Below are 20,719 nucleotides of genomic sequence, written 5' to 3'. Positions count from 1 at the left end.
TCTTAGAGTAAATGGATCTCTCCTCATATATATATATATATACATATATATATATATATATATATATATATATATATATATATATATATATATATATATATATATATATATATATATATAAGACCAAAAGCATTTCTTTTTTAACAGAAAGTTTGAAAATATATTTTAAGAGATACAAATTTACATAAGGTGAAAACTAATGTGAGTTGCCTATAGCATATAAGCTAACTAGTTAAGTTATAAGTGTTTGACATAATTAGTCAATATTAGTATGTTTAGGGTTTAGGGTTTAGGGTTTAGGGTTTAGGGTTTAGGGTTTAGGGTCAATAAAAGTAAGATGACATACTAATATTGATTAACGCAAGGGATAATAACTTGTGTCTTTGTCACATTATCCGTGTGGTTCAAATCATAATTTTGTATATAAATGAAATATACTATATTCGAAGAGAAATATTTATCTTGTGTGCACTTTACAAAGATTAGTCATTACTTCTAATAATAAATACCTGATCTATTATTGTGACCTAACTTTGGTTGACTTGTTTATTAAAAAATTTGGACTTACGCTTTTTAGAAAGTCTATTTAAATAAAAAGTTTAGACTTTTATAAAGTTTAGTAAATTTGATAAGACAAGCTTTATGAATTATTATTAATTTATAATTATTAATATAAATTATTAATATTTATTAATTTAATTTAATACTATCTCTGATTATAATTATAAGCAATAATTATTAGTTTTTATTTTTTAAAATTATTTTAAGTTAAATTTCTTTTATATCCTTCATTTATTAATAATTTACTTATAACTAACATTAAATATATCGATCACTTAAAATAAATAATATATTTGAAATAGAACTTGAATTTATGGTATGATTAATTAAAACTAATCATATTACTTACTTCTCTTGATGTTGATGATTTATCGTATATTGCTTATAATTAGGATGAGATAATATTTATGTTTAATATATATAATTATTAATTACTAATATAATGTATTTAATAATTAGTTCTATTGACTTATTTATAAATTTTATACAAAATGGATATTGAAAATTGACTTTTATATTAGACTCTTAAATTGACTTTTATATTAGACTCTTAAATAGGTCAAACCATACTTTAATAAAAATACCTATAATAAATAAATAAATCAGAATCAAACTTAATAATTTTGTTGTGTTGACTAACAAAGTTTGATCTTCCATGATTTCACCCCACTAATAACTTATAAGCTAGCATGCTATGAAAATAAGTTAAAAATTATTAAAATAAGTTGTTATATCATATCAAATAAAATTATTTTGGTCAAATCATCTTATATGTTCTTTCAATTAATATCTTGTCAAACACATTTAATGTAATTCATATTTTTATACTTTTCTTTTATTTATGGTGTTTGGTAAAACTAATATAAGCTTGTTAAAACATATAAGCTACATGCTAAAATTTTTGAGCTAAGTGATTGAGTTGAAAATGTTTTTTAAAATTAATTTAATGATTGCACAGCATATTATCATATTCTCCATAATGAAAATTTTTTCTTACCTTCTTGTACCAAAAAAAATATTCTCTAAAATTGAACCTTTTATTATTATTTTAATATCTCTCTTTGGAAGGAGAGTTGGTGTAGATGTATAAAAATTTAAGTTTGATCTTTAATACCATTGTTATAATATTTTTTTATTAATAAAAAAAACTCTTTCCATTTTTTTACCCTCTTTCATCCATTTTTATCTCTCATATTAAATGCAATGTATGCATCTCAGATTATTGCCAGAAATATTTTTTTTGAACAAATTAAATATACTTATGCATCCTAACACTCATAGATGTATATATATACACACATGTGTGTATGATATATTCATCCGATCTAGTGTTCCATATACTGTGTAGTGAACATCATCATGTTGACAGTGTTGTGTTATGTCGTGGCTTTGACGTTATGTGCATTCTTTGCAGTGCTGAAATGGAACAACATGAGGTACTCAAAGAAAGGAATGCCTCCTGGATCATTGGGTTTCCCTTTTGTTGGTGAGACTCTCAAATTTCTTAAACAAGGTCCAGATTTCATGAAAGGACGCAGATCAAGGTACGAATTAACCATATACATTCATATTAAAATGTTAAGCTTTTGCAAGTATAATCGTTAAAAGGTGTTGTTTTATATATACTCCTTTTCATTCTTTCTTAAATCACTAAAATACTTTGGCAGTGCTTATTTTTAAATAATTCCTGGACACATTCTTAAATGTTAATGTGAAAAGCCATTAGAGAAGAAAAGTTGAAGTAGTAGACACAAAATCATAAACTTCGTTAGACATGAAGTAATTTATAATTATTAACCAGAGAAATTGTTGGATAGATGCAAACTCAACACGTCATCGTTATATTAGAAAATTAAGGACTAAAAAAACTTAATTTAGTTTATTTAATTTAATTTCTTCTAATGAAAATATGATATAATTAGTTTTAAGTGGTTGAAATGAGAGAAAGATAAAAGAGAAGGGGAATAATTTTAATAGAGGAAAGAGAAGAGAAAGGAAGGAATTAAAATTTTTGTTTATTTAGAAAAAAAAAAGAGAGATATTTTAATGGAGGAGGAGGGATGCAACTTTTTTTGTTTGGTTAACAATGAGAACATAAAAGTTTTAAAAATTAATTTATTTTTCTATTCTTATAGTTTTGAATTTATAAAATTATATGTTAGGATGTTTTAGATATTATACCGAGAATGATTTAAATCTTTTGAATTTCATATTTTTTTAGGCAGACTTGTGTTGAAGATAAAATAAATTATTTAATCTCATTAGAAATTTTTTAAAAAGTTAATAGTTGACTATAATTTTACATGAGATTGTGTTTTGTTGTAAACTTTTATAAAACTTCCTCCATACAAATGTGTATATATATATATATATATATATATATATATATATATATATTATATCAAGATATTTTTTTCATAAATTAGAAAAATTAATTTTTGCAATATAAATATTATTATAAAGACTAAAACATCATTGAATGTGTAAAATTTTTTGAGAATTTTCAATTATGACCATAAACTAACAAAAATTGTAATTGGATCTTTGATCTATTACAATTTTTATAATTTGGTCCCTAAATTTAGAAAAAAATCACCACAAATTGATACTTTTGTGATAAATTGAAACTGTAAAATATTAACTACAAGGACTCGATCACAAAAAAAAATATAAATAATTAAAAACTTAATTATATTTTTTTTATGTTTAGGGATCTAATTAAAATTATAATTTTTTTATGTTTAGGGATCTAATTAAAGTTTTTCAAAAAACTTAAGAGGTCGATTGATATATTAAATATATTATAAAAAAAAACTAGGTTTTATAATATATGTGAAAAGACAAAAAATAAAAAGATTAAGATGATCTAAAATGACTTTTTTTGAGAATAAAAGATTTAAATATGTTTTAATCTTTGTAAAATGGTTGACTTTTGATTTTATTCTCAGTAATTTTTTTAATCTTTTTAAAATTTGTGAACATTGTTTTTAATCATTGTAAAATTAGAAAATTTTCATTTTGATCTTATAAATTATTTTTCTTTAATTTTCATCTTTCTAAAATTTAAAATTACTATTTTTAATCTTAAATGACCATTTAAAAATATATATAAAATACTTATTTTAAAGATTTATAAGAAAACTAGAAGTATCACTTACATGTATAAATATAGTATCCTAGACGGATACCACTTGAGATAACTAGTAAATACTTCCTCTAAAAAATACTACCTGACAAAGCTTTTTAAGTCACATTGATAAGCCTAGAGTAGTTTATTCTAAAAAACTAGTAAATATTCTTGGAGTTAAGACTTCCTCCAAAATTGTCGTGTATTATTTGTAAGATTGCAAACTTTTATAATTTTAAATTAGTTGAGAATGAAACTAAACCTAGCTATATTCTTTATGAAGATCAAATATTAATTATCCCATATTTTTTTTTTCTCCTATTTATCTCCATCATGTAAATATAAAGCCAAACCTGTTCGCTTAATTATTTCTCATTTGCAGATATGGAAATCTTTTCAAAACTCACGCATTAGGGTCCCCTATGGTTGTTAGCTTAGATCCTGATGTCAATAGATACATACTCGTGAATGAAGCAAAAGGCCTAGTTCCTGGCTACCCCAACTCCATGAGGGAGATACTAGGCACTAACATTGCTGAGGTTCATGGTGCCACGCATAAACGAATTAGAGGCTCACTATTATCTGTCATTGGTCCAATTGCAGTTAAGGATCGTATTTTGCCAAAAGTTGATGACTTCATGAGGTCTTACCTTCACAGTTGGGATGGTAAAACAATTGATCTGCAAGAAAAAACTGTAGAGGTATGTAATAATCATATAAGTGTTGAGTTGATTAAGCCCTTTAAAGCACTTTTTTTTAAGAAGATTGAATTCGTTCTATTTTGAATCATGTTAATCTGTCAAAGGAACAATCAAAAGTTTAATTTCATAAAACAATCACACTTGTACATTCTTTATTGATTTGTTTTTCTTTTCAGATGGCATTCTTTATTTCCATGAAAGCGGTTGTAGAAAATGAGCCAACCTCTTTCCTCAAGTCCTTTAAAGCTACATTTGATAACATGGCATTAGGAACAATATCTTTGCCAATTAAAATTCCTGGAACGGATTACTTTCGAGCACTTAAGGTATGTAATTTATAGTTATTCAAATATAAATTACCTCTAACCAAGGATAATGCAACGAATTATTTATATAATCTGTTCTCCTGTATATGAGTTTATGGTACTTGTACTTATATTAATATAAAATTCTTTTGTTGATGAAAAAAAAACCCTTAAAGGTATGTATATCTAGAATACTTATTTCATGGTTTTAAGAAATGGTTGATGACTGAAATTTCATTAGAGTAGTAGTATTGCAATTTCATCAATCACGTTTGTTCACAATTTTTCATAATTAAAGATCACAGAAAAAATATAATTGTGACCTCAATTTAAAACTCGACTAATTTTAGTATTTTTTTTTTTTAACATTGCACATAAAGTTCACATTGGAGCACTTTTGTTGATTACAGGCTAGGGAAAAAGTGGTTCCAATACTAAGAGAGCTCTTAGCCAAGAGAAGAGCTTCTTCGACTACTCATGATGACATTCTTGATCATTTTTTGAAAAATGAGGATGGAGGACACAAACTTGATGATGATGAAATAATTGAACAAATAATCACAATCTTGTATTCAGGTTATGAAACGGTATCAACTACTACAATGATGTCTATCAAATACCTATATGATAACCCAAGTGTTCTTGAGGCAGTAAGGGTGCGTTATATATAGCTTTCTATCTAATTACACTCTTTAGAATTAAAACCATGGTTTAATTTTGAAGTATTTGTTTTATGATTTTATTTCTTCCACAGGAAGAGCATTTTGCAATCCAGCAAAAGAAAATGCCTACGGAACGAATCAACTGGGATGACTACAAGAATATGAGGCTAACTCGTGCGGTATACATTTATCTATAAGGACTATAGATTGAGAATGAAAATCAAATGATGATCTTAGAAAAGTTCAATTCATTGCACACCCCAAAGTTTGAAAGGTAGAAAAAAAATGAAAATGTTTTTGTGTGTGTGTAGGTGATACTTGAAACCATGAGATTAGCTAATGTTGTTGCTGGAGTGATGAGGAGGACCACTAGTGATATAGAATTGAATGGTACGTTTTCAAATTTCAATCAAATCGATAGGAAATAACTTAATTTTAGTTATTTTGTCACTTCAATTTTTCAGTTAGCTAATGTTGACTACGTTTATATATATATATATATATATATATATATATATATATATATATATATATATATATATATATATATATCACTTTTTAGGCTTTATCATTCCTAAGGGATGGAGAATTTATGTCTACACAAGGGAGACTAATTTTGATCCCATCCTTTATCAAGAACCTTTTACTTTTAATCCATGGAGATGGCTGGTTAGTTGCTTGATAATAGCAAACTTCATTTTTTTTCTTGTGTGTATAATGACTACTACACTTTATATTGAATATAAAATATTATGTAATGTAGGAGAAAGGCTTGGAGTCTCATAATCATAACATGCTATTTGGAGCAGGAGGCAGGGTGTGTCCTGGAAAAGAATGGGGCATACTTAAAATCAGTTTTTTCCTTCACTACTTTGTGACTAGATACAGGTAAAGTATTTAGTATAGATTTTTTTTATAAATTATTTTATATCATAATTTTAAAAGTTGAATAAAGATGTAAATTTTAAATTTTAGTTAGAGTAATGATATTCAAATCAAAGAATTTTCCAAGTGGTTATTAAGGAGGTCTCCTACACTATATAATCTTAGTCATAATTGAGGATGATTATATAATCTGTAATGTGACACCCTCTACCCCATTATTAATATACAACAAATGTAACAATAAAATATTTCTTTTCTTCTTTTTGGGTAAATAAAATCTTTCATAGTTGACAAATATTTCAAATATAACAAGGTAGAAGATTCACATTCGTAACTCATAAATCATAACTCCAGTGTAAAAATTATAAAAGAAAAGAAGTTAAGATTTTCAATACAATTTAGTGTAAAACAAGAAATCATATATATACAAATAATAATAAAGGAAATATAAATTAACTCCAGTAAAGGTGGCAGTGCCTCCTGGTTAGGAATTAATTTATACTCCCAAATCATATAATAAAAAAATATAACAAAAATGTACATCTTGGTCTTTTATCAAGAACGTTCAAATTACAATTCTTAACATATATTTTCCTTGAATTATACATGTTATCTACGTTATCTCTTCGTTAGAAATTACAAAAGAAGAGAAACTAAAGTTATTAAAACAATAACATATTAAACTAAAATAACTATGCCCCGATGTCACATCCTATCAGAGCATGCCCAATTGAAGCTTTTAAGCCTCATCACCAACATCCTCATGATGCTGATCACCTGCAACATAATTTAAACACATACAAAAGCAACAAGGGAGTGAGAAACATCTCACTCAGTTTCAGGTGCAGAAATAAAGGTTAGATAGCACCCCCACACACACAACAAATATAAGTCACTTATAAACAATACACATACATCATCAATATCACATATATATTCATTTATCATGCAATGATGTCATGATCTTGACTTATAAATGCATGCATGTGGCGCCATAAGGAAGTTTCACATATCATCACTGGTGACCCAAAGGTACACCTGGTTACATCACTGGTGACCCTAAGGTACACCTGGTTACATCACTGGTGACCCCAAGGTACACCTTGTTAGCAAGTTACATCGCTGGTGACCCTAAGGTACATCTCGTTAGCAAGTTACATCACTGGTGACCCTAAGGTACACCTCGTTAGCAAGTTACATCACTGGTATGCGGCCTCAGCGGCACACCTGGAGTAATATATGCATATGATGCATGTCACACATTCATTATTTCATTAACTCAACATTCAACTTATTACAGAATTTCATTTAGTACATCATGTCCTCATTTGTCATAGTCTCATAATCATAGTTTGTCTCAATAGTCCATTCTTAGGTCTCATAGTCCATTCTTAGGTCTCATGTCATTTGTCCATATTTCCATGGTCATGTCATAAATACTCCTCATAAGGTCCGCATAGGTATTCACAGAGATTCAGAGAACATTCTTATTCATATTAAAACTCATTTATTATTAACATTAATTTCATATTTATTTATTACTTTCAACAAAGAACAAAGTAGAGTGAATAGAAAATCAAACAGAACAACGACACCTTCAACAAAGAGAAAAGTAGAGTAAATAGAAAATCAAGCAGAACAACGACACCTTCAACAAAGAGCAAAGTAGAGTAAATAGAAAATCAGACAGAACAACGACACCTTCAACAAAGAGCAAAGTAGAGTAAATAGAAAATCAGACAGAACAACGACAAGGGATTGGGGGCCAATCCGACAAACAAACTATCCAACAATTATCCCCACACTCCTGAGCGAGGTTTCTCACTCCCCCCTTACCTAGATAAGCAGGAGCTGGAACTTGGGCAGGGTCTCCTCTTCTGGATTCTCTCTTACTTCCCTCTCTTTCTTTCTTTCTTTCTTTCTTTCTCTCTCTCTCTCTCTCCTCTTTCTCTCTCTAAGATTTTACCTTCTCACTCAGTATATAATTTTCACCCCCCTGGCCCTATTTATAGGCAATCTGACGCACCCGGAACGGCCCGTACTGATTTCAGAACGTCCCGTTCCGAATCCTTCAAACATGGGCAAATTTCTTAACTGGAATGGCCCGTTCCAAAATCGGAACGCCCGTTCCCAAAAAGCAGAATGGCCCGTTCTGAAACCAGAACGACCCGTTCTCAATCTCAACAGAACGCTCCCGTACTGCTTCCAGAACGGCCCGTTCTCCATACCAGAACGGCCCGTTCCAGGCCCGTTCTGGGTCTTTAAAAACAAGCATATTTCTTTTTTTGGAACGGCCCGTTCTGCATTTGGAACGGCCCGTTCCGACACCCAGAAATACCCTTATTCCTTTATTAAAATTACGAAAATGCCATCAATAATTACGAAAATGCCATCTTTTAAAAAAACTGAGTGTTACATGTAAAATAGTACAATTTTAATTAAATGGAATCCCTTTTGTTTGTATTTCATGACTAACTAGGTCAGATAAGATTTTTTTTACTTTATTTTCTTTTATGTCATAACAAGGACTGGTATGTATTCAAATAAAATTATAATCACTAGCAAAAAAGAAATCACTTCTTACCTCTTCTATATATATATATATTAAAAAAATTACTCGATTAACTTTAAAAAAGTGAAATAGTCGAGTTAAATTAATTAAGAGAATATATAAAAAGGTAAAAAGAAAATTAAACTCCAATATCCAAATCAAAATATCTTTCTAAGAATATATCTTTCACTTTTCAGGTGGGAGGAAGCAAAGACAAACAAAAAGCTTTTGAAATTCCCGAGAGTGCTAGCACCGGAAGGACTACACGTAAGGATCACAAAGTACTAGAGAAAGGATATTGATTTTCAGAATTCAAATATTTGATCCATACCATGTCAAGAACTTGTATAAGAAGTTCTTACATTAAATTCAATGCGTTCTGAAATGTTATCTATTAGTAACTAGATATGAAGCCATGATGTGCGAGTAAACAATAGAACTATTTAAATTGGTGGTATAATAATTAAAAGGTATGTTGAAACATATTCTTTTATGATTGATTTAGTTTTAAATGTGATTTCTTTAAATTATAAAATGTAAGTTTATTATTACATCATAATTTTATGGTATATTCACATTTAATCTCTTTACTATAATCCAACATGGTGTGAAGTCCCACATCGGTTAGGAAGGAGAACGAAGCATGCCATATATATGGGTGTGGATACCTTCCTTGTGTGAACGCGTTTTGGGGTGGCATGCGTGCCATTGCCAAAAGCAAAACCGTGAGGGCTGCGGCCAAAGCGGACAATATCCACATGCGGGTTGCTGGGCTGTTACACATGGTATATACTTTTTGTAGAGATTTTATATTTGTCAGTAAAGTCTTCTTGAGTATATTTTTATTATTAGACATTTTAACACATGAATGAACAATATGTTAACAAAACAGAATGTACGAGTAAACTATATTCTCAAGTTTTGCGACAATAATAATGTCTCATAGAGTCATTACTCTTTTATTTAATTTTTCTTCTAAAGTGATATTTTTTGGTTAGATATATCTATTATTTTTTATTTAATAAAATGTAAGAAAAGCTTAACTAACGAAATTATTTAGAATAAATACATCCTAACTTCATATTTGAATGGATGAACTAATAATTTAAAGTAATTTGTTTCGTTGTCATTTTACATGTTATGTGACTTTGACTTTCAAATTTACCAATAAGTTTGTATGTACGTGTATTTCTAATGACCAATTTTAAGGAGCATATCGAATCAAATATAAAGGTTATCGTCTCTTTGCAACAATATAAAGAATTTGAAGGAATGGATTTTTAACTAGATGTTCATGTATTCTGATCAATTGCTTGACACAATAAACACTACAAAAAAAAATGCGTGATTTGTGGCAGTTATTTTGGTGGTTTCTGGCGGTTAAAAACCGCCACAAATTGCATTACCGGCGTCATTAATAACCGCCGGATCTACGGTCGCCAAAAACCGTTTGTGGCGGATATTTTGTAAACGCTGGTTTTGTGCGCCAGAAAATTCAATCTCTTTCTGGCGGTTTGAAACCGCCACAAAATGCATTTTGGTTTGACTTGTTTGACATTTTCTGGCGGTCCAAAACCGCCATAATATTCATTTTAATTCTACCCAGTTCAACATTTCTGACAATTTTAAAACCTCCACAAAATTATTATTATTTTTGGTTGTTTACATTTTCTGGTGGTTTTAGATTGTCATTTCTCGCATTTTCTAATAATTTTAAACCGTCAAAAATACAATTTATTTTACGGTAATTTTTTTTATAAATATATTTGGAATTATTTTAAAAGCACATTTTTATTATAAATTGACAAATAATATTGTATATTTTAGACATTTATCAAATTATTATTTAAAATTATCACTAACCATATTAATCATTAAAAATTAATAATGACTATATTATATTGTTATTTAATTCAAGTAACTTATAAATAAAAATTTTACTTGTCAAATTATAGGATCACTTATTTTAATAAATTATACTTATAATTATAATAATATTTATGTGTTTTGTATGTTTCTTGTTCAAATATAATTACTTAAAGATACATTAAATTAACAACTTTTAACATTATAAAAGAAAATCAAACCAACATCTAGTCATAGGTCTAGCATGACATATTTTTTTATTATTAAGACATTAACATCCATCAATTTTAAAACATATCCAACATACTCAAAATCAAATTCATGATCAATGCTCAAAAGTAAAATATGTAAATTGTCCCAAAATTAATCTTGCTTCAAATATAAAAACATAGGTTCAAATTCATGAGTTCATCATGTCTAAAAAAAACAATAATAATGTCAAACTCCATAAACATTACTATCTAATGAAGATCCTCCTTGTGGTGTTGGCATGTCATGTCCACTCCCTTCATCCTATAAAATACAAATTGTTTAATGTTATCCTAGATAAGTAAATTAATTTACTTATTTAAGCCAATTAGTCCAATTTCTGTAGTAAATCAGAGCCTGCTGTGACAATGTCAGTAGATTCTTTGTCTCATAAGCATAAACATCTTCAATATCATAAAAGAATCATATGAATGCATACTTGCTTTATATATAGAATATATAACAATATTTTCTAATGGTAAAAAAAGAAGTTCAAAACAGATTATTGAAAAATAAGAACACAAAACTGCAAAGAAATGAATGCTCACTTTTAGAGGATTATGTTCAAAGCATAAACCATCACCCAAGGAAAGGTAAAAATGAAGAAAAGTAACAAAACATGTACTAAGGTTAATAACCATGCATGTCTTGTTGGATTAGGGGTACTGAATTAATCAAAATTAAAAATTTAGAATTTTTTTAAAATTAATTGCATTCAAAGAATTTTTAAAAAATTCACTTAAGAGTACGTTTGGTACACAACAATTTTTTTCATGTATAAGAATGATGATTTTCTAGAAATCATGATTCCTAGTATATATGAAAATTTGTTTTATTATCACAATTATTTCTAAGAATGTTTTTAAATACTTTCATTGAATGGCATGAAGTAATCACCAGCTGCTAAAAATATTTTAGATCCCTTAACAGCAACTAGGGAACAAAGGAACTGAAGGAGAAGGTGATAAGGATTAGAGTATTGTATGTGTAAGTATAGTTGGGGGAGATTTTCATTTGTTCAATTGTTTTTTAATTTTAAAATTGGAGAGAAAAATAGGCAAAAAAAAGAGGACAGAGGTACTAGCATAAGTTATATTTGCGGGAAATATTTTATTTATGTCATTATCTTTATTCCATTAGTTATTTAATCAATTTTTTGATTTTTTTAAATAGTCTTATTCTGCCATCAAACAGATTCTCCTTTAGTGCAGAAAATCTTTATTAGCAATTCAATGAAAACACTTTCACTGTTAGACTCATACTTTTAGTTGATAAGCTCTATTCCGCATGCACTAACAGGTATGCCAAAAAGAAATGTACAAAAAGAAAAACTATTTTCTTCTAGCCGAACATAAATAGACAAAATATGAATCATACCTACAATATGAATAACCATTGATGTGTTCAGTGATATCTCTATTTTCTAAAAGGCATTCAGTATATCATGTCAAATTCATACATACTAAGGAGTTCCCATGCTAAATCTGACTATACTTCAATTGAGCAAAATGAAAATTAAACTTGATCTCATCACCTAGCATGTATTAATGATTATGATCAATCAAAGTGAAATTTCAATGGAAATAAAAGTGTCAATGTACCTTTCCAGTTTTTTATCCACCACAGTTGAAATTTGCAGGCGCGGGAGAGCTACAACCCGGAGATAATCTATTCCTGTTAAGATAAATTATTCTCAATATAATCGATTAAAATAGGAACAACATTCATAGCTGAGAGTAGATTCTACAACTTGAAAATAAGATCAAATCTTTACATATTTTATCACTTTACTTAAAGTTTTAATCATGATAGATTAACTTGCTTCAAACACCTATATAACCTATTTAAGCCCTACAGAAAAGAACTTCTAAACAGATTGCTATATTTTAAGAAAACCTCTGTTTTAACTTTCATTAAACCTCTGTTTTTCTTCTCTGACAAGTCGATTGGGTAAGATTGAAAATTTCAAACAAAATGTTACAGAAATGCAATAGTTTCTCTATAAAAGAGCAGCACTCTAGTGTAATTACCTATTTTTTTTAGTGAAAACAGTGGTTTTTGAGGAAAAGTTTTTGAAAGATCCAAGGAAAAACTCTTTTAAAAAAGATTCGATTCACCACCCTTCTTGAATTATGTCATTTAATTCATCATTCACCACAACCCTTAAAAAAATGTTGATAAAATTTGTAAATAAAAAAAATGACACGCAACAACGTCCTTTTAGTGTAGGTACTCCCTTACGCACAATAATACCAACACTAATTTAGGCTCTTTATCGCATGAATCCATGATTATGATATTTTACGATGTAATAGAAAAACTCTCTTGAATCACGGTGGCTTTATTGCATCTGTGTGGTCTTTAGCAAAGGTTTCGGGGGTTGAGGGCATGAGGAGGAAGTGTTATAAATTGTAAAAAAAAAAAATGAAAGACAGAGATACTGAGGTCAAGTTCCTTTGAATGGAAGAAATACGGTAATCCATGAAGATTACAATTAGACAGCAAGTGAAGTCGGGGAGGGAGAGAGCATACGAAGGACTCAACAATGGCAAGTGTTCACAAGGTGGAGACATATATCTACGTTCTTCTTCTTGAGGTTCCTAGAGGAATATAAGGTGATGGACTTATATATGGAAAATTTTCCAAAGGTGGAAAAAAGTTTGGGAGGTCTTAATTAATTGCAAGTAGAAGGTTAGAAATTTTATTTCTAATAATTATTGTGGGCTACATATATTATTTGTAGTATTTATATTAGTTATTTATATTTAGCTGGGCTCAATAAAAGTGATCTAATTTTAGTGAGCCTTTAGACTGTCAACAACAAAAAAAACTGATATGGGCCCAAATAAGTGGAAATCAGATTTGGCCTGTTAGGGGTTAATGGGAACCCTAATAGGTTTAAAATCGTAAAGATGGTCATGGTCCCCAATATGCTAAATCAGAAACACATGTCTCTCTGTCTCCCCATGAGAAGAGTAACATCAAGTTCCATCAAGGAATCCAGTGATTTGGCTGAGGAAGATCATTGCACCAAAAGATTATTCCGCTGCACCCTTTTGATCAACATCAATGGATACAGGTACGTGTTATTAACATTAACTCTGTAATCTGAGACAAAGGTTCTTAATATTGATTAATGAATAATTTCTATTTGGCTTAAGAAATTTATCCCAACAAGTGGTATCAAAGCTGCCGTTGTTATTAGGTTATGGGGTTCTAAAGCGTATTGTTAGAAAATTTTTTCTTTCTTCATTGACAATACGTGTATTTGAATGCGTTGGTCGTTTTTTTTGCTTGAATTTGGTTTAATTGATTATACGGATAAAGAGATCGATTAAAAATTGAATTTTTCTTAAAGAGATTTTTTTTTGTATTGTGAAATTGTATAATTTTCTGTGAATGTTATATATTTATATATGTAACAATTTTGCAATGATCCAGAAGACATTGTCAAATGAAGAAATTTTTGATTTTTTTTAATTTTCTCACCGGAAGTGAGATAATTGTGCAACAATGCAATAAAGGAATATTTTCTCACCAGAAGTGAGTTAATTGTGCAACAATGCAATAAAAGAATATTTTCTTATCAAAAGTGAGTTAATTGTGCAACAATGAAATAAAAGAATATTTTTCTCATCGAAAGTGGGAAAATAATATGAAAAGTGAAAAGGAAAATGGTTGATAAAGACACAAATATAATATAAATATTATGTTTGATCCTTTGAGTACCACCAGAAGTGGAAATTCTTTTTTTGTCAAAATCATTGTTGTAATATTAAATGATATTTGGGAAAATTATATGATCAATATATTAAATTCCACATTATCAAATTTTTAATGGCATTTACGTAAGAATTATTTTCTTGAAATTTGATTGATATTATGTTCAAATTTAAAATTGATATTTTTTATATATCAAATTTGAGTGCGAATGTTGGCAGATTATAGACCCTCTTTATTAATTAATTTTTTTGGTAATTTTTTTTAATTAAATAAATTGATGTAATATATTGCCAAAGCAATCCCTATTATAGAAATTAATTTGATTAAAATTACAATAGATGTTAGTATGAGATTATTTATGCAATTTGTGCTCATCCCAAAGGAAGACACAATTTGGCCAAATAATAACATGCTTGTGATGATAAATATGTGACAATTATAAAGTTACAATCATGTGAATAATAGTCGGTCCAAAGAAAGACTATTATTTGACAGAATTAATTGTTAATATTTGATTGTTGCATTGAGAGTACCACTAACATGTTAATTTGTATGTCCAAAGACAAAGAATTAATGTTGTGCTCGGTATCTTGTAATGGGTCTATTATGTAAATAATTTGCATGTTTTATTTATTTTATTTTACTTTGTGAGCATGTAATTAAATTAATTTTTTTTATCTATGTTCTATTACAGTTGCTGTTGCTAGTGGTGTTAACTTATCTGCTCAAATTAATTGTATACCCATGCTTAATGGGACAAACTTTAAGGCCTGGAAGGAAGCAGTTGAGATAATTCTTGGCTGCATGGATCTTGATCTTGCACTTCTGGCTGAGAAACCCACTCCAACTTCGGAAAACCCGAATGAGGATAAGGTTGAAAAGTGGGAATGCTCAAATCGAATGTGTTTGATGATCATGAAGCGATCTGTTCTAGAAGTTTTGAGGGGCTTTATATCTGAGAGCCAAAATGCTAAAGGTTTCCTTGATGCTATTGAGCAGTATTTCACCAGTAATGAGAAAGTTGATGCAAGCAATTTGCTTGCTAAACTTATCTCTATGAGATACAAAGGTAAAGGAAACATAAGGGAGTACATTATGGAAATGTCTAATCTCACCTCAAAACTAAAAGCACTAAAGTTAGAGTTGTCTGATGACTTGCTCGTGCATCTAGTTTTGATTTCCCTTCCTACACACTTTGGACAATTCAAGGTGATTTATAATACTCAGAAAGATAAATGGACCTTGAATGAATTGATTTCTCACTGTGTGCAAGAGGAGGAAAGGCAACTAAGAGAAAAGACTGAAAGTGCTCATTTAGCATCAAGCTCTCAGAATAGGAAGAGAAAGAATAATAAGGATGATGTAGAAAAGACTTCTCAGCAAAAGAAAGTCAAAAAGGATGAGAACACACCTACTTGCTTCTTCTGCAAGAAGCTTGGGCACATTGTTGAGATTTCCGTTGAAACACTTTTGTTAATATTTGTAAATTCGTTTAATTCTATCAACGGTCTCAAACACGGCAAGTATACCGGCCGTTCAAGTAGTAAAAATATCGTATCCACAGGGATTAGAAGGTAAAATAAGCATTTATTGACTATTCGTGACTAAAGAATAATTCCAATTTCATAGTTTGTCATGTGAATTCAAAGTTGTGACTATTGGAATGAAAGCTATAAATAAATATTGGTTTGTGAGTGGAAAAGGATAGAAATGGTATAATGGTTTTGTGAGGTTGTGGGGGTTAGATTTCACCAAACGTCAGACTAATGAATCCTTAATCTCTTGTTACATACATTGCTTAGTCAACCCATAAGTTTACTCAAACCTAATCTCTTAGAGAAAGAGTCTAGGTGCGGACATTGACTATCAATCCCTTGAGTACCCAATATCTACACCCGCATTACGGGCTAGGGTTTAAGACTACTAATGGGTCAAGCTCTATCCCTAGATACAATCTCTACTAGGCATATGTTCCAGAACTAGTTTCAATGGTATTTCCCAATACTCAATGGAACCTTAAATCATGCAAAGGGTGATCAATCCAAAGCAAGCATTAAGCGTAGAAACGTACACAACAAAGAATGAAACAATACATATATATATCATTAAAAACGTAAGGATTACAATAGAGTACGTTGGTTACATCTAACCCCACAAAAATGGGTGGAACCACTCAACAATGAGGGTAAATACAAAATAGAGATGAAAGGAGAAGTGAAGAACCGAAGGAAAGATCCACACACGAACGTTCCCAAGCTCGGTGAATCCCTTCTACCGCTCCAAGGAGGCGCCCCCGCGTGAATGAGGAAGAAAACCCCCGAAAATTCCTTCAAATACGAGTTTGGGAGTCAGATTAAGGTTTACGCGCCCGGCGCATAACGTAGCGCTCGGCGCAGGGCCTTCAAAAAGTTAAGCATTTTCTGCCTCAGTACACGCCCGGCGCAATTCCTTTTGTGCCCGGCGCAATGTCTTCCAGAGACTTTGAATCACTCTCTGTTTCGATCACGCCCGGCGCGGGTCATCTTGCGCCCGGCGCGGGTCATCTTGCGCCCGGCGCGGGTCATCTTGCGCCCGGCGCGGGTCATCTTGCGCCCGACGCAGCCACCCTGCTCTGCTCCTTAGCTTCTTATATTTCCAATCCAAGGGATCTTCAACTTTCCACTCTTCACTCAATACCTACACAAAAATGAGGTGGATTAAGGTATTGTTAGATGAATTCGGGTTAGTTATATCTGCACACAAAATGAACCAAAAGGAGAACAATTATATTGCAATGGTTCAGAGGATGAGTGGAATTGTTCAATAAGTCTCATCTAAAAAGAAGTAAAATTGAGACTTAACATACATGAAGAAAGAGTGTCCTAAGTACGCCTCTTGGCGTGTAAAGAAAGGTAATTTTCTCTCTTTTGTTTGTTCTGAAGTTAATTTAGCTTTTGTACCATATGATACTTGGTGGGTAGATTCTAGTGCTACTACTCACATTAGTGTATCCATGTAGGGTTGCCTTTGGAGTCGACCGCCAAGTGATAATGAAAGATTTATCTATGTGGGTGATGGCAACAAGGTCACAGTGGAGGCTATTAGAACATTTAGATTATAGTTAAAAACTGGATTTCATTTGGATTTATTTGAGACTTTTGTTGTACTGTCTTTTAGGCGAAATTTAATTTCTATTTCTAGTTTGGACAAATTTGTTTTTTCTTGTTCATTTGGAAATAATAAATTTAGCCTCTATCAAAATTCGAATATTGTTGGTTCTGGTTCTTTAATTGATAATTTATACTTACTAGATGTAGTTAGTTCCAATAAAGAAAATTTTCACATTGATTCTCGTGGTACGAAGCGTAAAATAAATGAGAACTCAACCACCTTATGGCATAAGCGTTTAGGCCATATCTCTAAACAGAGAATTCAGAGGCTTGTGTCGGATGAGATTCTTGAACCCTTTGACCTTTTAGACTTTGAAGTTTGTGTTGAATGTATTAAGGGTAAACAAACAAATTCTAGAAAATTAGGTGTCGAAAGGGCTAAGGACGTTTTGGAATTAATTCACACAGATATTTGTGGACCATTCCCTGTGGCATCTTGGAATGGGCAACAATATTTCATTACGTTCATAGATGATTATTCAAGGTACGGCTACGTATTTTTAATTCATGAGAAGTTTCAATCCCTAGATGTTTTCAAATCTTTTAAAGCTGAAGTTGAGCTTCAACTTGGAAAGAAAATTAAGGCCGTCAAATATGATTGTGGTGGTGAATATTATGGTAGATATGATGGATCAGGTGAACAACGTCCAGGGCCTTTTGCGCTTTTCCTAAGGGAATGTGGCATCGTTCCTCAATATACTATGCTTGGGAAACCAAACATGAACGGTGTTGCAGAACGTAGAAATAAGACTCTTAAGGATATGGTGAGAAGTATGATTAGTCATTCTTCTTTACCAGAGTTATTGTGGGGAGAAGCCCTTAAGATTGCAGTTTACATCCTAAATAGGGTACCAAGTAAAGCAGTTAACAAAACTTCTTATGAGCTATGGACGGGTAAAAGGCCAAGTATAAAGCATTTACACATTTGGGGTTGTCCGGCTGAAGCGCGTCCTTATAGGCCGCATGAAAGCAAGCTGGAGTCAAGGACTGTTAGCTGTTATTTTGTTGGTTATCCTGAATTCTCTCGGGGCTATAAATTTTACAATCTCACTACTAAATCATTCTTTGAGACGGGGAATGCAAGATTCCTTGAGGATGTTGAATTTGGGAAGGAAGAAAACATAAGAAATATTATCTTTGATGAAGAACCTGTCATTGACAGTGATCAAGTCCTCGTGCCTATTACTATTCCAGTACCTACCCCAGTAATAGGTCACAATCATGGAGTTATTCCTGACATTGTCCCAAGACAAGACAATATTGAGGTTCTCCCTCAAATACCTATAGAGCAAGCTCAACAACCTCAAGAAGTGTCATTAAGGAGATCCACTAGAGAAAGGAAAAGTGCAATTTCAGATGATTACATTATGTTTCTCCAAGAAAATGAGGATGGTATTGGTTTAACAGAGGATGATCCAATCAACTTCTGTCAAGCTATGCGCAGTTTTAACTCTTAAAAGTGGATTGATTCCATGAAGGATGAGAAGAAATCTATGCAAGACAACGATGTTCGGGATCTCGTTGAATTACCTGAAGGTGTGAAACCTATTGGTTGTAAATGGATATTTAAAACCAAGAGGGATTCAAAAGGTAATATCGAGAGATATAAGGCTCGTTTAGTTGCTAAAGGTTTCACTCAAAAGGAAGACATTGATTACAAAGAAACCTTTACCCAGTTTCTTCAAAGGATTTTTTTAGAATAATAATGGCACTCGTAGCTCATTATGATTTAGAGCTCCATCAGATGGATGTTAAAACTGCGTTTCTAAATGGTGACATTGAAGAAACGATTTATATGATGCAACCAGAAAATTTTGTGTCTAGTGACTCAAAGTCTATGGTATGCAAACTAAAGAAATCCATCTATGGTCTTAAACAAGCTTCTCGTCAATGGTATCACAAGTTCCATCAAGTTATTACCTCATATGGGTTTGAGGCAAATATAGTTGATGATTGTGTTTATCATAAGTTTAGTGGGAGTAAATATATATTCTTGGTGTTATATGTCGATGATATACTGTCTGCCAGCAGAGATATAGGCTTATTACAAGAAACCAAGAGATTTATAACAAAGAATTTTGAAATGAAAGATCTTGGTGAAGCCTCTTTTGTATCAGGTATTAAGATACTAAGAGATCGTTCTCATGGTATCATGTTATCACAAGAGAACTATATCGATAAAGTTTTAGATAGATTCGGCATGATAGATAGAAAACCAGGAGATACCCCTACAGCCAAGGGAGGCAAATTTAGCTTCAAACAGTGCCCTAATAATGACCTTGAAAGAAATGAGATGCAAAAGATTCCCTATGCTTCAGCTGTGGGAAGTATAATATATGCTCAAGTTTGTACTCGTCCCGATATTGCATTTATAGTGGGAGTTTTGGGCAGATACTTAAGTAATCCTTGGATGCAACATTGGAAGGAAGTAAAGCGTGTAATGCGCTATTTGAATAGAAAAAAAGGATATATGCTCACTTATCAGAAGCCTGACAGTTTAGAGATCATTGGATACTCAGACTCTGATGTTGCCGGATGTCAAGATAGTAAACACTCCACATCTGGATACATCTTTATGTTGGTTGGAGGAGCTATCTCTTGGAAGTTTGTTAAACAGACTATTATAGCTTCTTCAACCATGGCTGCGGAGTTCATTGCTTGTTTTGAGGCATCCAACCATGGGATATGACTGCGAAATTTTATCACTAATTTACGTGTGGTTGATGGCATTGAAAGACCATTGAAAATCTATTGTGATAATAACTCTGCAGTTCTTTATTCCAATAACAATAGGAGTACAACCAAGTCAAAATTCATTGATATAAAGTTTCTGGTTGTTAAGGAAAGAGTTCAGAATCAGCAAATTTCTATAAAACATATAGGGATTAATTTTATGCTAGCTGATCCACTTACTAAGGGTTTGGTGCCTAAAGTCTTTCA

General features: G+C 31.0%; 1 protein-coding gene across 1 annotated transcript; it reads left to right on the top strand.

Moving 5' to 3' along the window:
* The first annotated feature begins 1,677 nt into the window (after positions 1-1,677).
* LOC109796264 (cytochrome P450 85A) lies at positions 1,678-9,597 on the top strand. Its single transcript, XM_020355947.3, has 9 exons — positions 1,678-2,105; positions 4,071-4,389; positions 4,566-4,715; positions 5,105-5,350; positions 5,449-5,535; positions 5,668-5,746; positions 5,919-6,025; positions 6,120-6,244; positions 8,990-9,597. The coding sequence occupies exons 1-9, from the start codon at positions 1,921-1,923 to the stop codon at positions 9,078-9,080; spliced, it is 1,389 nt and encodes a 462-aa protein (XP_020211536.3). The 5' UTR covers positions 1,678-1,920; the 3' UTR covers positions 9,081-9,597.
* The last annotated feature ends 11,122 nt before the right edge of the window (positions 9,598-20,719 follow it).

The sequence above is a fragment of the Cajanus cajan genome, chromosome 11 (genome assembly GCF_000230855.2).
Source record: "Cajanus cajan strain Asha chromosome 11, NIPB_CcT2T_4, whole genome shotgun sequence".
Lineage (NCBI taxonomy): Eukaryota > Viridiplantae > Streptophyta > Magnoliopsida > Fabales > Fabaceae > Cajanus > Cajanus cajan.
This window is presented reverse-complemented; position numbering and strand designations above follow the sequence as displayed.

Coding starts and splice junctions, on each gene's coding strand:
- LOC109796264 (XM_020355947.3), top strand. CDS start 1,921: ATGTTGACAGTGTTGTGTTATGTCGTGGCTTTGACGTTATGTGCATTC. Junction 4,390..4,565: donor TGCAAGAAAAAACTGTAGAG/GTATGTAATAAT, acceptor TTTTCTTTTCAG/ATGGCATTCTTTATTTCCAT. Junction 6,245..8,989: donor TACTTTGTGACTAGATACAG/GTAAAGTATTTA, acceptor TTCACTTTTCAG/GTGGGAGGAAGCAAAGACAA.